A 15,652-nucleotide genomic window follows, 5' to 3' on the forward strand; every position below is an offset into this window, starting at 1 on the left:
GGAATAATATACACTAAGTCCTTTCACAGCAATTGAGTTTGAATCCCCCAAGAATGCCAGGATAGATACGTCATATTCAAGAGAGACTAGCTAAAAAATTTGAAACATAGCCAGGCCACACTCTGTAGGGCCACGGGAAGTCTTTGAAGGGTGTTTTACATTGGACCTGTGGAGAACTGTTTTGAGGGAGGCAAAAATGGATGTGGCGAAACCACTTGGGATGCTACCATAGCATCCTCTGCATGATGCAAGTGCATTAGAACAATGATAACAATGATAATAGCCAAAACTTTCGAATTTCAAAATGGTAGCCACTGGTCTCTGTGCTTTAGGTATATTAACTGGTTAAACATTTTTGAGACAGGTGAGGACACTGGATGAGAAGGGAACAAATTCCAGAAATATTACACGTATTATGAGTTTTATTACTTATTACATATGTTACATATTGAATTATTTATATTACAGGTAACATTAGCCAACCAGAAAACCGACCTGATATGAGATATAAATAGTGAAGGAAATACAAGTGTTAATGAATAACACTTAAGGTTCCAATTTGTGCAACCAGGTAGATGGAGGTAAGAGTTCCCAAGAAAAGGAAAATTTGTGGAGAGGCACGTTGCAGAGCTAGATGTCTGTCTGATTGTCTCACCAGACTTATGAGGTTGGAGATGATCATCCCTACACTACAGATAATAAACATCAGAGTTTGAGGCCAGCCTGGGCAACACAGCAAGACTCTGTCTCTACAAAAAAACAAACAAAAAAAACCAGCCAGATGTGGTGGCACATGCCTGTAGTCCCAGCTACTTGGGAGGCTGAGAAAAGGGGACCACTTGAGCCCGAAAGTTCAAGGCTACCGTGATCCCACTGCACTCCAGCCTGGATGACAGAGTGAGACTCTGTCTGTTAAAAGAAAAAAAAAAAAAAGATAAGCATCAAGTTATACAGAAATGAGAATAACGTTTTCAGGCACTTCTGCAAGCACTCTGATGGGTGAGTCTGACATCCCTGTAGACATTTTTGAGTATACTATGTGGAGACTTTTTGTATTTTATGTCTCTTCCTTCCTCTACCACCAACACACAAAAAGCATGGTGATCCCATAAGCTAAACTTGAAGAGAGAATTTGCCATTAAAATTATTTATTTTTTATAATTCACCCATCAATTTTTTAGAATTATATCAGAGTTTCATGTAGTTTCACTTCAGAAGTCAGATGAAACAATAGAACTTTTTCTAAGTTTTTTTTTTCCTAAATTATAAAAATGAATCTAGATATTATGGAGAGATCCGAGTTGTGGCAAGACAGCAGTTTACTCACATTCTTATTAATTCTTTTGTGGATCACTTTTATACTATCTAATGAAGGCGAGTTTTTAAAATATTAATGATTTCTTTAAAACTCTATGAGAAATTAGCATTACAAAAACAAAACACATATACGGTCTCAGTTAAGTGAAAGTCAGCAGCTTTATGTCAAAAAACAAAAAAAAGTTCAGCGCCTCAACTCATCACTGAGTTGCCATGGCAACCATTTCATTTTTCTATTGTGAGGAGACAATTAGGTGCTAACCTGGGTGTTAGCCCAAGCTGTTTGAAAGATAAACTCCCATCTTTACAAAAAAGGCAGAGTAGTTGCATTTTCATTGTTGCCACAGCCTCTATAGGAGTTATTATTGATAATTATGCTTTATTGTTTAGTGAATATATTAAAGATGGATTAGAGAAACTGTAGGTGGCCACCCCCAGGACAGCAGAGTCCACTCCTCCTCTCTTGAGCCAGTTCAGGAAATACCTGCTGCAGGGAAAGTGCGTACCTTGAGAGCCTGGGGCTCTTTCTCCTTCCCACCTAATACCTTTTGCCTCTCTGTTTTCTGTGATTATGCCAGGCATGGAGCCAAAGGTTGGAAATGGAATCTCTATCTCTTTGTGTCCAAGACTTCCTTTTTTACCTTCACCAATTAAGTGCCTCGATTTCCTACCCACAGTGGCAGACACTGGAGATACAGTGGTGAACTAACCAGATATGCTTCCTGGTGGAGGAGAGAGATACTATTTATTCACTCACTCTTTCCCTGTCCCTCTCTCTTTCACACACAGGTACATGTTTAAATGTGGATGGCAAAATTTGCTTTGAGCACTTGCCTAAAATAGCATCCCCTAGTCTTGGTTAGAAAAGTTTCCACTGAGTAAGTGAAGCTAAAGTGGCGATCTGAAGGATGAATAAAAGATAAAGTGGTTGGGGTGGGAGAACGTACCAGGGGAATAAGAAAGCATATGCAAACGCCTTGTGTCAGAAGAAAGTGTAGCATATTTAGGAATATGAAAGAGGACAGTGTGGCTGTGGGGGACATCATGAACTGAGAGATGGAAACTGAGTGACTGAATTTTGCATGGATTTCTCAAATGTTGAGAAATTAATCAAACATGTGTTGAACTTGTTTCTAGTGCCAGGTACTAAGATGCAAGATAAATTAAACATGGTCCAGGCCTTTGATTTTATCACTTCTACATGCTCCCTCAAGCCTTGACTCCCACAATGTATTCTAGTTCTGTACCTATTATATGTTACTAATTTTCATTGTGTATTCAAACCCAGACTTACAGGATTAAATAAAATGTTGGAGATGACATAGTTAGCAAGTGGCAAAAGCCTGCATCCAAATCCAGCATGCCTGAATCCAATTCTACTGCACTTGTCCTATCTTTTGCTCAGCAATATGTAGAACAGATGCAATGATCAGTCTAGCAAGGGGACCCCTATAAAAGAAATATGCAATGAATAATCATAAATTGTGATTAGTGAAACAAAGGGAAATAATATATCCTATAAGCAAGTAAAACAAGATAGGCACAATTTAGGCTTGACGGCCAGAAAAGGCTTCCCCAAGAAAGTAAGGCTGAATCCTGAAAGACAAGTAGGAGGTAGCTAGGTAAAGATGGGTGGGAACAGCATCTAAGGTGGAAGGAACAGCATGTGCAAAGGGCTTCAGGATGGATAGAGCATTGCTTATTTTAGGGATTTAGAGAAGGTGAGGGAAGTCAGAAGGGGGATCCCACTGAGTCTTTGGGCCATGTTAAGGAATTTTATCTTCATCTGGAGTGTGGTGGAAATTTGGGCTATTGCAGCAGAACAGTTATAAAGAAGAAAAGAATGAGACCTAGAAGAATCCTGCCTCTCAGGTTCCTGCAAGGAGTCTAAGAATTTGTGGAAGACAAACTCAGAGGAGGTCAGTGGATAGAAGCCTGACTGCAGGCCCTAATGAGTAAGTGGTTAGGAAATAGGACTTTTTGGATCCCTGATCTAACACCTTGGTAAAAGAGGAAAGAAAAATAGGTCTTGGGAAGGCAAGATCAAAGTCATGAACTGCACATTAACTAGGGGTGCTTCAATGTGCCAGAAGCTCAGGGTGGAGAACAGGGAAGCCTGCCTCTACCCACAACCATGTTGCCACAGTGGTGGTCATGGAAAGGCAGGAAAGTGAAGACATACACAGGAAAAAGTGCGAACTAGAGCAAGGTGAAAAGAGGAAGCTGAAGAGCAGGAAGGGAGCTATCGTAGATGGTGGCAAGACAGGAAAGATACAGTCCGAAAGTAACAGAGAACCGCGATCAACAAACGTAACAGCCAGAACTAAGAGGAGGAAAGAGAAGGCTGGGTTGAATATGATCATCAAAGCCTGTAAAAAGCTCATCAGAAAGCCATTGTCAATGGCTTTGAAAACTGAGATAAGAACATACTTTGTTTCTGTGAGAATCGGACATTGTCTTCTTGTCAATGGCACTGTTGGATCTAGTTTTAATGAACCCTTTACAAGTTGAAAAGGCCCAAGAAATGCTTAGGACATTTGCTTTTTAACTATTTATTTGACATCAGTGTTTTCCATTTGATTCTTCTCCTTTTATGTTCATTAGAACTATAAAGACTACTTTAAAATTTGGCAAGATTTGACAGCACTATACTTATACAAATGGAATATTTCACATCTTTAGAAGCTGATTAAATTCAGACTTAATTTCTTTTTAAATTACTGGTTGACTTGTAAAGTAATACAGAACTTCATGTTATATTACCCAATGTATTCCCCAGTGAGGTACAAGACAGCATTTTCACATTATAAGACAGAGTCTGACATAGCTTCCTACAAAAAGGCTTTTAGGTTCTATTTTGATGAGTATGGCAGAGGATTAAAGGGAGCCCATGGATTCTGGCATGAGCCATCTCTCCAGGCTGACTATAGGGAAAATGTTGTGCCTTTGTACATTAAATCACTGCAAGGCAGAGATCTAACATTTTTATTGCTCTCAAACCAGGAGGAATGGTAAATAACCTTTTAGATAACACAACAGGGCCAATAGTATGCAGTATTGGCTGTGTAAAAGAGTAAAACTCCTACTTTGCAATTGTAGAGGGAAAACATCTTGAAATTAAAATTGAGGAGTCAGAGAGCTGCTGGGGAAGAGAAATTCTGTGTACCACTGAGTGTGTAGGCTGTGCTTGCACATGCCCAGCAAAATCAGAAGTGATTTTCCTGGAAGACTTGGCCATCAAGATGGCCTGCAGCTTATTAGGAGGGCATGAGGTGGGGATGAACGCTAAACTTTCCCAAGGATGTGGTCAATTGGAATAACAGCATCTTTCTGATTACACTATTTGGGAATAAACACTGCATCAGGCTTCCAGTCAGGAAAGCAAGGCACTGAGATGCAGGTGATTTCAAGCATGAACATAATCACTTATCTCATGCTACAGAAACTGATTTGCATTCACCTGGAGCACTTGCCTTACATCTATCCAAATAAAAAATGCAATTGTGTGTAGCCTTAATATCATGTCTGCCTGGAGATATTAAATGAGAAAACAACACAGTGAAACTAGGTCTTGTCCAACACTCATCTAGTACCCTCCATTATTTATAATTCTATGACCAGATGACTATCCCATGCTATTTGGTGTGTGAGTATATCTCTCTCTATATATCTATCTGTCAATCATCTCTCTATCTCTCTATTTCTCTATCATCTATCTGGCATCAATTCAAAGTAGGAGCTCTAAGTAGAATAGCATAAAACTTATCTGCAGAGTATAAGTCCTTCTACTCTAGTAATGACACTTGCGATTTCTGGCACCACCACGTAACAGGGATTGTGTTACTTTATACATGATTTCTTTTAATTTTCAAAACTGTAAAGAAGCCTTTGTGGCAATATTAAATGAGTAGGAGTTTATACCAGACACCCTGGTAACAAACTTCTTAGCAATGAATCTTGATTTTATCACTTGCCTGAAGGAACTTGCCCAAGTCACCCACTAATAATCCAAGTCAAAAATCTGAAATCAGTTCTAACAACAAAAATATTTTTCCTCCCTTGAATCATCTTTCTAAAGGATGTAAACTCCTGCCCCTGCCCTGGTGGGGGATGGGGGTGAGGGGTGGAAAACAGCATTTTTTTCCCATTATATACTGAATTCTTCCATCATCATGTTTTATTTCATACCTAAGCAAAAACCCTCAGGGTATTGACCTTCAGGATGGCTGAAAGAATCCCAATTACAAACATTCTGTCTCATTCTCAGCTATGTGACATATTTCTCAAATATGTGAGCCCTCTAATTAGGAAGCAACAGATACAGGTAGTGAAGATAGAAAACACTGGTCTTAACTGCCAGGAACTTTCATTTCAATGTAATAATGTGAATGCTTCAAATATCTGTCAGATAATAATGTACACTTCCTCTTTACTGTGACAACATGCGCTACATTTTTTATTTTTATTACACAGTCATTGGGATTTCATGAGAATTGTGAAACTTATCCGATACTATCGATAGACTCCATTAAAGCCTTTTTGTCCCAATTCTCAACTGTCACCTGGGAACATACAAAATTGGTCATTTCTCATAAAATAATGACAGATAAAACAGAAGTTTGAATATACTTTCAAACAAATGGAAGCGAACTAAGTGAGATTTTCCCCCTAAAACAGGCTGTTTTTCAGTGGATTTCATAGAAAGAAAATCATTTTAAAAGATATTAAGATTGAACAAAAAATAACAGTGTAGAAAATAAGTTAGTGCATGTTATAGCCAATAAATAAATCAATAACACTAACATCATTGATGAGTGGTTGTCACATGCTAGTAACCTTTATGTGTATTCAAAGAGACCATTATTTGATCCCAACAACAATGTTATGAGAGATATTGCTATCATCTTCAATCTAGTAATGAGGAAACAGAAGCACACAAATAATAGAAAAAAATGCTACTAACAGTCTAAAAATAATAGCTGTTCTTGAAACAGTGCTAAATGCCAAGAATACTGATCATATCTAAAACCTTCTTCAAGTGTAGAACTTTCTGATTCACCAGGATTTAATAGTGCACACTCTGCAGCAGACATTGTGTTTATTTTCTAGTCATCTCTTCTGTAGCATGACATAGGTGTTCTTAAAAGATCACCATGCCATGCAAAAGTTTGCCATAAAAAACATAGGACTTACAGGAAACTTGGGTTAGAGACATAACACTGAGAAACATCATCAGTGACACTTTAAGAAAAAAAGGAAAAAAGACCAGGGCCAGGCATGGTGGCTCATGCCTGTAATCCCAGCACTTTGGGAGTCAAAGGTGGGTGGATCACGAGGTCAGGAGTTCAAGACCAGCCTGACCAACATGATGAAACTCTGTCTCTAGTAGAGACATGCAAATATTAGCCAGGCATGGTGGCATACCTGTAATCCCAGCTACTCAGAAGGCTGAGGCAGGAAAACTACTTGAACCCGGGAGGCCAAGGTTGCAGTGAGCTGAGATTGTGCACTGCACTCCAGTCTGAGTGACAGAGCAAGACTTGGTCTCAACAACAACAAAAACGGAAACTAATCAAAATAGTGACATGATTTTACATATATTTCATGGCTAAGAAACCCATGAATAATGCAATAAATATATCACGGTACCTGATAAAAAGTGATAGTTTATGGAAGTGAATGCTAGAAGGATTGCTTCATGAGGTTGACCATAAAACTGTGGAAGGGGCTAGCAGGCAGATGTTTGAAGCATGGGTGTGGGTGTGCATTTTGTGTATTCCCACATAGCTGACTTCTGCAGGAAGCAGCTTACCATGTTCACCTAGTGTTTCCTGCAGAGGAGATCACATGTTTATAACCATGAGCTTTTTAGTATTTTCAAATTGCTCCCTAATAGATCAGTTTCTTTGGGATGAATTTGCAGTTTCAAAGCAACTTCACAGCACACAGACTGACCTCTCCTAAGGAGCCCAGGTTAAATACTATCTGAGCCATAACTACAGAAAGTGACAAACAAAGAAACTGTCCTGACTCGGGAGATGGGGAAGGGTTTATGCAGAGGATGCCTGTAGATTGAGCATCACATATATGCAGAGTATCAGGGGCCGAGCAGTGAGCAGAGGGCACTACAAGAGGAAGGAAAAGCAAGAGAAAATGTACACTATGAAGAAACGATTTAGGAAGCAAATAGTGCATCATGAGTTCTTCACCCAAACTAAAAAAATTTTAAAAATGGAAAACCCATAAATGAATGAATGTACAAGTAGTGGAAAAGTAAGGTATTTCATATACAGCCTACCTGAAAACAACAGTTAACAGTGATTTACCAAACACGGTCAAGCATTAATCATCCCCTAGCCCAATGTTTTGACACCACCAAATAGCCGCATAACACTTTTCTGAGTAAATTAATTTTTATATAGATAAAAGTGGCAATTCATTAGTATTCATTTATTGTTAGCTCATTTTTATAAAATATAATAATTACTAAAGACATCAGTAGAAATAAGATGATTTCACAAAAATGTGAAATTGCTTTTTTCCTGATAGTTCTAGTCTTATATCTATCTCTGTGCCCTGTAAATTTTTTTTTCATGACTTCCTTTTTGTTTTCTTGAATAGTACTAACAATACTCTGGTTTTCAAAGTTGAAGACCCACCATTATTACAACTATTAACAGCTTTCCTTGAAATCTCTCAAAATATTCTTTAATTAAACTGATTCTGAAACCTACACAGGAGAGCTGGCAAACTCCAGAGTTGGCTGTGAGCACTATCTAACATCTTAGCAACTGAAAATTAGACAAGGAGCTCAGCTAGCACTAAATGTTATATCATCTTATAAAGCAATAAAGGCATCTCATCGTATGCATTCATATTATATCCAACAATGAACTATTTAGGCCAAGATGAGAAAAGGCCAGGGAGCAGATTCAACTGAGCTTTGCCTGGCATTGAATTCACCACATCCCTATGCACTCCAATAGTCTATTTGCTGGTACATTTCTATCTGGCTAGACATGAATAGGAGTGGATTTTATAAACACTATAACTTAATCAACAACCTATACATAAAAATTTGAAATATATAAAAGTGGTTACAGTGGAAACCTTATCCTTAGATCTAAACCCCAGAAACCTAGCCTGGCAGAACATAAATATTAGCAGATAACGTTTCATGAATACTTATTTTCCAGGCACTCTGCTAAACAATTTTCATATATTAATCAGTTACTTTTTCACAATGACCAGATGGGATACAAACTATTATGATTTTCATTTTACACTTCAGAAAACTGAAAAACAGAATAGTCGTAGCTATGGGTTCCGCACATCAGACTTTTAAGAAAGCTATTCTAGAACATTGTACGTAACTCACTGCTGGCTGGCTCTGAATTCCTTACCTAATGTTCTTTAGTTATTTGACCTAAATTCTGCATAGTGGGTTAAGTTAGACAAGCCATATGTGACCCAGGAGTGGAAACTAGGTTCTGAAAATGCATTTAGGTTGGTGATAAAATTAGGGCTTAATTATCAAGATGTAGAAATTCCAAGGCAGTCTATGTCCTTCCCACAGGCCTGGGTCATCCATAATTGGCCAGGGTGGGGAACCTCCTTTTTCCTTTGGGAATGATCCTCGGACATCCAAAACTGGATTAGGTTCAGTTGGAGGACAGCTCTGGTGGAGAGGCTGGTCTCAGTAAAACAGTGTACATAAGAACCCCTTTACCTCTACTTTGACAAAAGGAACTGATAATGATCACCAACTTCTTTACATTTCTAAAGAAATTACAAATAAAAGAAAGTGATGTGAAATACCTAAGCTTAAACAGGGCAGTACATTATACAATAAGCATCAGGTAAAATAAGAAGAACCATAAGAATAAATATAGATATGCTATAATTTACTGAAAGAATGTACTAAAAAGATGCTGGGATGAAAACTCATAACTTCAATGTGAGCCTCCCACCTCACCAAAAGCCAAAGAGTCAGTGGCCTATCTTCTCTTCTAGGCTTAGTAGCAGCAGCTCCCTGTGGACCAATACCTCTAAGATCTCTGTAGACTGAAGCCTTCTCAGCCATCATACCTACATACAGTCACGTGCCACATAATGACATTTTGATAAACAAAGGACTGCACATACAATGGTGGTCCCTTAGATTATAATATATTTGTACAGTACTTATTCTATGTATGTGTGTGTGTGTGTGTGTGTGTGTGTGTGTGTGTGTGTGTGTATAATCATTTTATTTGTTTTGAGACAGAGTCTCACTCTGTTCCCCCGGCTGGAGTGAGGTGGTGTGATCGCAGCTCATTCCAACCTCTGCCTCCAAGATTCAAGCGATTCTCCTGCCTCAGCCTCCTAAGTAGCTGAGATTACAGGCACCTACCACCACAACCAGGGTGGGGGGTGGTGGTTCACCATGTTGGCCAGGCTGGTCTTGAACTCCTGACCTCAGGTAATCTGCCCACCTCAGGCTCCCAAAGTGCTGAGATTATAGGCATGAGCCTCCGCACCTGGCCTATGTTTAACTATATTTAGATACATAAATACCATTGTTACAACTGCCTACAGGATTCAGTCTTGTAACATGCTGTGAAGGTTTGTAGCCTGACTTTAGTAAGCTATGCCACCAAGATTTGTGTCAGTATACTATGATGGTTGCACGATAACAAATTACCTAATAATGCATTTCTCAGAACACATTTCTGTCATTAAGTGATGTGTGACTGTACTTTTTAAAAAATACTTTCATGGTACTTATTAATAATACTATGTGCTAGATCCTATACTAAACACTTTACAAATACATATTTAATCATCAAGCAAGACAACATTCTGAGGTAGGTACTATTATTATGTCCATTTTGCAGATGTAGAATCTGAGAAGTAATTTGTCCAAGGTCACAAAACTAGTAAATGAGAATTGAACTCAGGTAGACTAGCTCTAGAATCTATATTCCTATCCAGTATGCTGTGTAAAGAGGATTCAGGGGTGGAGGGGCTGTAGAAAAACTGTGATTAGTGAAGTTTATTTTGGTTTTCAACATACTTCTGATGTGTCACCAGAGACTGCAAAATTTTCCAAACAAAAAACAAAGTCTTGATGGTCTCTAGTTTAAAAATGATGAAACTAAACACTTCATAAAATAAACATCATAGTTGTAGAGTTCTAAATTACTTAGTAGTCTTTGTTAAAGAAAAAGTATGTATGTTACTGGGTATATATTCAAAAGAAAACGAATCATTCTATCAAAAGATGCGTGCACTCACAGCACTATTCACAACAGCAGCAACATGGAAGCAGCAGAGGATTAGATAAAGAAAATGTGGCACATATATACCATGAAATACTATGCATCCATAAAAAAGAACAAAACCATGTTGAGCTATAGTAGGCCATTTTCCTAGGCCAGTTAACACAAACAGAAAATCAAAAACCACATGTTCTTCCTTATAAGGATGAGCTAAACATGGGGTACTCGTGGACATAAAGATGACAATGGACAATGGGGGCTGATGGAAGAGGGGATAAGGGTTGAAAAAGTAAATATTGGGCCAAACCTCAGCATCACACAATATACGCATGTAATAAACCTGCACATGTTCCCCCAAATCTAAAAGTTGAAAAAAGAAAACATATGTATACACACATACCAACATACATAAGCATATATGTCTGTATAATTTATAATTATATATAAATAATGAAATAAGAACTCTGAATAATTTCATCAACTGCAAAATTCACTCATGAGCAGAGAAACACAAACAAAACCTAAGATCCCATAATTTTGTTGACATCTCTTTCCTTTTTGAACTAAGCCATAGTTTGCAAGGCTCCCGTAAGTACACTGATAGTGGTGAAAAAATTTTCTATGTCTATAAAGCCCTGTGACCATGTTAAGCCTTTCTTGAACAGTGTAGGCTGGCAGGGTGGAATGACATTAAAAGTCTAAAGGTATGCTAGTAGGGAAATATGAAATTTAAAATATGAACTAATTCACAATGTGAACAACCATTTATTCAACGTTTTTTCTTTCTATTTTACATTCGTTATGTGTTATACTCAGCAGCTGGCAGCTCCTTTTAACTATTTGGAGACATACATATTCAAACTAATGTTAGCTGGAAAACTGTGTTCTTTCCAGACAAGGTGGCAAAGTTGTCTTTGATTTCACTGGAGCCTCAGTTTGAATAATTAAGATCAGAAATATCCAGGCAGCCAATAGGTCTGATGGAAGTTTTTGGATATTTAAAGATAGGCTGTTTAACCACTGAGGTATAGCTAGGAAAAAGGTGTCAGTTAGACAAACACATGAGCCTATCCATTGTTTGTTTATCAAGGGCCTTCTTCGCAGACATAATAGTGCCCCAGAGAGACAGATCCTGGCTTCATGGAACTTAAGGCCTAGCAGAAACAAGGGACAAAAAAATGATCAAGGTTCTGAGTTCATAATTACAACTGAGACAAATGATCTCAAGAAGTCCTTTGAGAGTGCATCAGTAAAGAAGCTGGCCTAGATTTGAGGCTGTGAGTGAAGGCAGCCTGGGATGGGTACTAAGAAGAAACGGAGGAGCATTCCATATATAGGAAAACAAAAGTAAAGCAAAGGGGCATGCAGCAAAGTTCTGTGATTGAATGAGTACAGTTTATTTGCTAGCTAGAGGATAGCCCAAATGGATGGAGCCCTGGGAAGGCAAAGCAGGGGACTGGGAGTCAGGGAGGTGGGAAATGGTGGACAATTAGTCTAAAAAAGCAGGCAAGCACAAACCATGAGGGCCCTTGTGAACTCCCTTAAGAATTGGGCTTTTATCATCAGATCAAAGAGAAGGCATAGTTGTGGAATACCATAGTTGAATATGTTGTCAAGGAACTAGGATTTCCGTGGACAGAAAGGCAATGGTTGCTGGTTGTTCCATTTAAATAGCCTTTAAAAGTCATGCAAAACACAAATGTGCCTGAACACATTGGGAGTGGGGGCGGTGGGGGGTCTGGATCATGGTAGGGCATGTTGTAGACAACTAGACCAAGGCAAGTTGTCTGTAGCTTTACTCTTAAGGATCATACACCTCCCTACATCCTTCTACCATCACTTTTTCATATTTACAGCCTAAGCAATGATCTGACACATTGGACAGCAAGCAATTAGTTGATCTACTGATTTCTGGAGGAAACGAAAGGAGACAAGGACAGAAATAGGGGCACCATCCAAACTACAAATCACCCAACTCCAGAATAAAATTTTGCATCCCATCAGTAATTTGACAATATAAAGAGTGGACAAGACAACATCACTAGATTACTAGATTTGTTCACTTGTCATTTGTGTTTTCTAAGACAGAATTAGGTAAGACAGTCTGAGCTTTTGGAGAAACTCAACTCATTACTCAGCAGGTACGGTAAAGGAATACTTTTCTAAAGAACAATACAAAAAAGACATAAGATAAAGACTTCTCAAAAGACCCCAGAATCTCGATGTAGGAAGAAATCATGGAGTGTGAACCCTCTTTTATATGTATGAAGGATAAAAGCTAACTACACCTTAATCAAGATTACAGATTTCTATGGTCTTCATATTTAGCTGCCACTCTGACTAAAAGTCCTTCAAATATGATTAAAGGTCTACTCTGAAATTTAATATAGACTCCTCCACAGCAAGCATGTGCATGGATTCACCCAGTGGCATTTAATCAATTAATATATGCATATACGCTTTAATAACTGTGCAGAGTCATTGTGTCTTCATCAAAATGCCCTGAAGATTGCTTTATCTCCTAGCCGTAGTCGTTCTTGACGTCATTTTAAGTGTTCAGACTCCCTCTGCGGTCATTTTATTTGTAATAGTGCCTTGTGTGTTGTGTCTCCTAGCTCTACATACAAACTACCACACTTACAATCTCCATGAACCTAAGTGCATCAGTGGCGCTGGGGATGCTATATATGCCGAAAGTGTACATCATCATTTTTCACCCTGAACTCAATGTCCAGAAACGGAAGCGAAGCTTCAAGGCGGTAGTCACAGCAGCCACCATGTCATCGAGGCTGTCACACAAACCCAGTGACAGACCCAACGGTGAGGCAAAGACAGAGCTCTGTGAAAACGTAGACCCAAACAGTAAGTAACTCTCCTTTTCTTTCATCTTCCCATCCTGCATCAGGAAGCTCTAGAAGATGTGGGGTGTGTTTGCCTCTCTGGAGAAATACTGTGACCCTTCTTGTCTTATGGAGTGGTTTGCCTTGGTGAACGCTAACTTTTGCTCTTTTGAGTTTGACTCATTCCTTTTCTTTTTGTTCCTTGTTGGAAAGAAGCTTTTGGAGGCTCTGCTTCAGAAGTGTGAAGCCTCCCCCTTCCCTTGCTGCTTGTCCTCTGGTACTGAATCCTCCAACTGACATAAATGTACCTATCAGATTGCTCGTTCTTGCACCCTTCCTCTAAGGAAACAACTTTCTGTTAGGGAAACTTCCATACTTAATGAACTGTATCCACAGAAATAAAATTAGAATAAATAAGAATTTTGGAAGCATATTTTTTCCCCTAGCACATGCATGTTGAGAAAGCTACTTTTTTTACTAAGTTGGTCTTCTAGAAACAAACATATAAAACATTGGAAAAATTTGTCAAACTTTAATCCAGTTACACAGGGCCAGACAACTACCATGATAATGGCATCGTCCTGTGGGAGAAACATCTACCACATCACTGGAGGAGAGCTGTATTCTGTGCAAGACAAACCTTAGGGAAGTAAGGAAAAAACATTGAATTTAAGATGCTATTATTTGGCACATCTGCCAAACCCTAGCAGCCTTTAGTCATGCCTGCAGATGTGCCCAGGTAAATGGATGCATAGCTATCACTTTGTAAATAACACAAGACCAGACAAGCTCAAAGGTTAAATGCTTAGGATTCCCAGTTGCTAACTTTACTAACAATATGGTGATAAGAATAAATTTTTGATTTAAAATACTAGTTCTAAGATTTGTTTTCCAGGAATATTTTGGCTAGTTGCATGTAGAATGATATAGATTGAAATATTTGTGATAATTCTTGTTTTTAAGGCAGAAGGGATTTCAGGTTATTCATTAAGTCATTCATGACATATTACATTTCAGTTATAAGTTAATCTTGTTGTCAAAGGCTTAATGCCAAACAGAAGGAAGTCTCAATTTTAAATACTCTTGAGGAAATCCTTGTTGCTGTGCAAATAAGAGAGAGATCTTTAAAAACCAAGAAGCCAACTGGGTTTGATCCTGACAAATACTACACAAAGATCTATGATTTTGGCCCATCTCTCTTTATGAGTAGTTGAGTGAATGTTGTGAAATACTTTGAAAATATGTAGACAAAGTAACAAAGTTAATTAACAACATCATGGGCTCCACTTTGACTTTTTGACAGAAGAGATCCTAGGACAAGGCTAAAGGAACGTACTTAGACAAGGGAGGAACAGAATGAATGATAGGCTCTGTTGTGTCCCCAGAGAAAGTGGTCCATTGAGAGGAGGGCAAGTGGATGGTGAATTGCTGTGGCATTCAGTGTGATGCAGGAAGAGGCTTTGGGTTGAGACATACCTGGGTTCAAATCTAAACCACTTTATTTACCAGCTGTGTGGCTTTAAGAGTCACTGAACTTTTCTAAAACTCAATGTAATTATGTATAAAAGAGATAAGAATTATGTCATAAGTGTATAAAATATTATTTCTAGAAAATACTATATCAACTAAATGTCAATGTCCTTCTATTCCTAAAGAGGGAAAAAAAATTTGCTTAGAAATAAATTTCAGTGTAATTTATTAAGATATAGTAGATATAAAAGTGCAATTAAATGTAGATTAAACACCATGGGGTAGACAAAACTAATTACTCAGAAGAAGAATTTACATGAACATATGTGTATGTATTATACCTAAACCTGTATTAATAAATATACCTGTATATTTATAATTAGTGGCTTTTTATTATAGGCTGTCTGGTCAAATTTGCATTTCACGAAACCCTTATCTTACAAATATTCCAATAACAGCTTTATTTTTGTACACAAGCACACACAAAATTTAACTAGATATTGTTTAAAGTCAATAAGCAGAAAACATAATTGGAAGCCTATATGTACTGGGGAAAAAAAGACCAAATTAGAGGTTTAGAATTTAGACAATTCAATACTATGCTATTTCAGAATTATTAACTTTCAAAAAACATTACAACTCTTGCTATTTAATTATGAGGTGCAATCCTTGTCGAGACTTTTTGGGGTATGATGTTGCTTGGTAAAATGCTAAATGCTAACCTAAGGTACTCTTTGAAATAGGCATTATGCAGAATGCTTTGTG

General features: G+C 38.1%; 1 protein-coding gene across 4 annotated transcripts in view; it reads left to right on the forward strand.

Annotated features, from left to right (window-relative positions):
• Window positions 1-15,652, forward strand: part of GRM7 (glutamate metabotropic receptor 7) — an 878,927-nt gene that overhangs the window by 805,426 nt on the left and 57,849 nt on the right. For 3 of the 4 annotated variants that reach the window (XM_032289679.1, XM_032289680.1, XM_032289681.1), the window contains one exon: window positions 13,193-13,439. In XM_032289679.1, coding sequence (XP_032145570.1) covers window positions 13,193-13,439 — 247 coding nt within the window. Of the gene's footprint in view, window positions 1-13,168; window positions 13,440-15,652 lie in introns of those variants that run through there. The other variant, XM_032289682.1, reaches the window with a different exon arrangement.

Source organism: Sapajus apella, unplaced genomic scaffold (assembly GCF_009761245.1).
Source record: "Sapajus apella isolate SASKATOON/1434 unplaced genomic scaffold, GSC_monkey_1.0 scaffold23, whole genome shotgun sequence".
Taxonomy (NCBI): domain Eukaryota; kingdom Metazoa; phylum Chordata; class Mammalia; order Primates; family Cebidae; genus Sapajus; species Sapajus apella.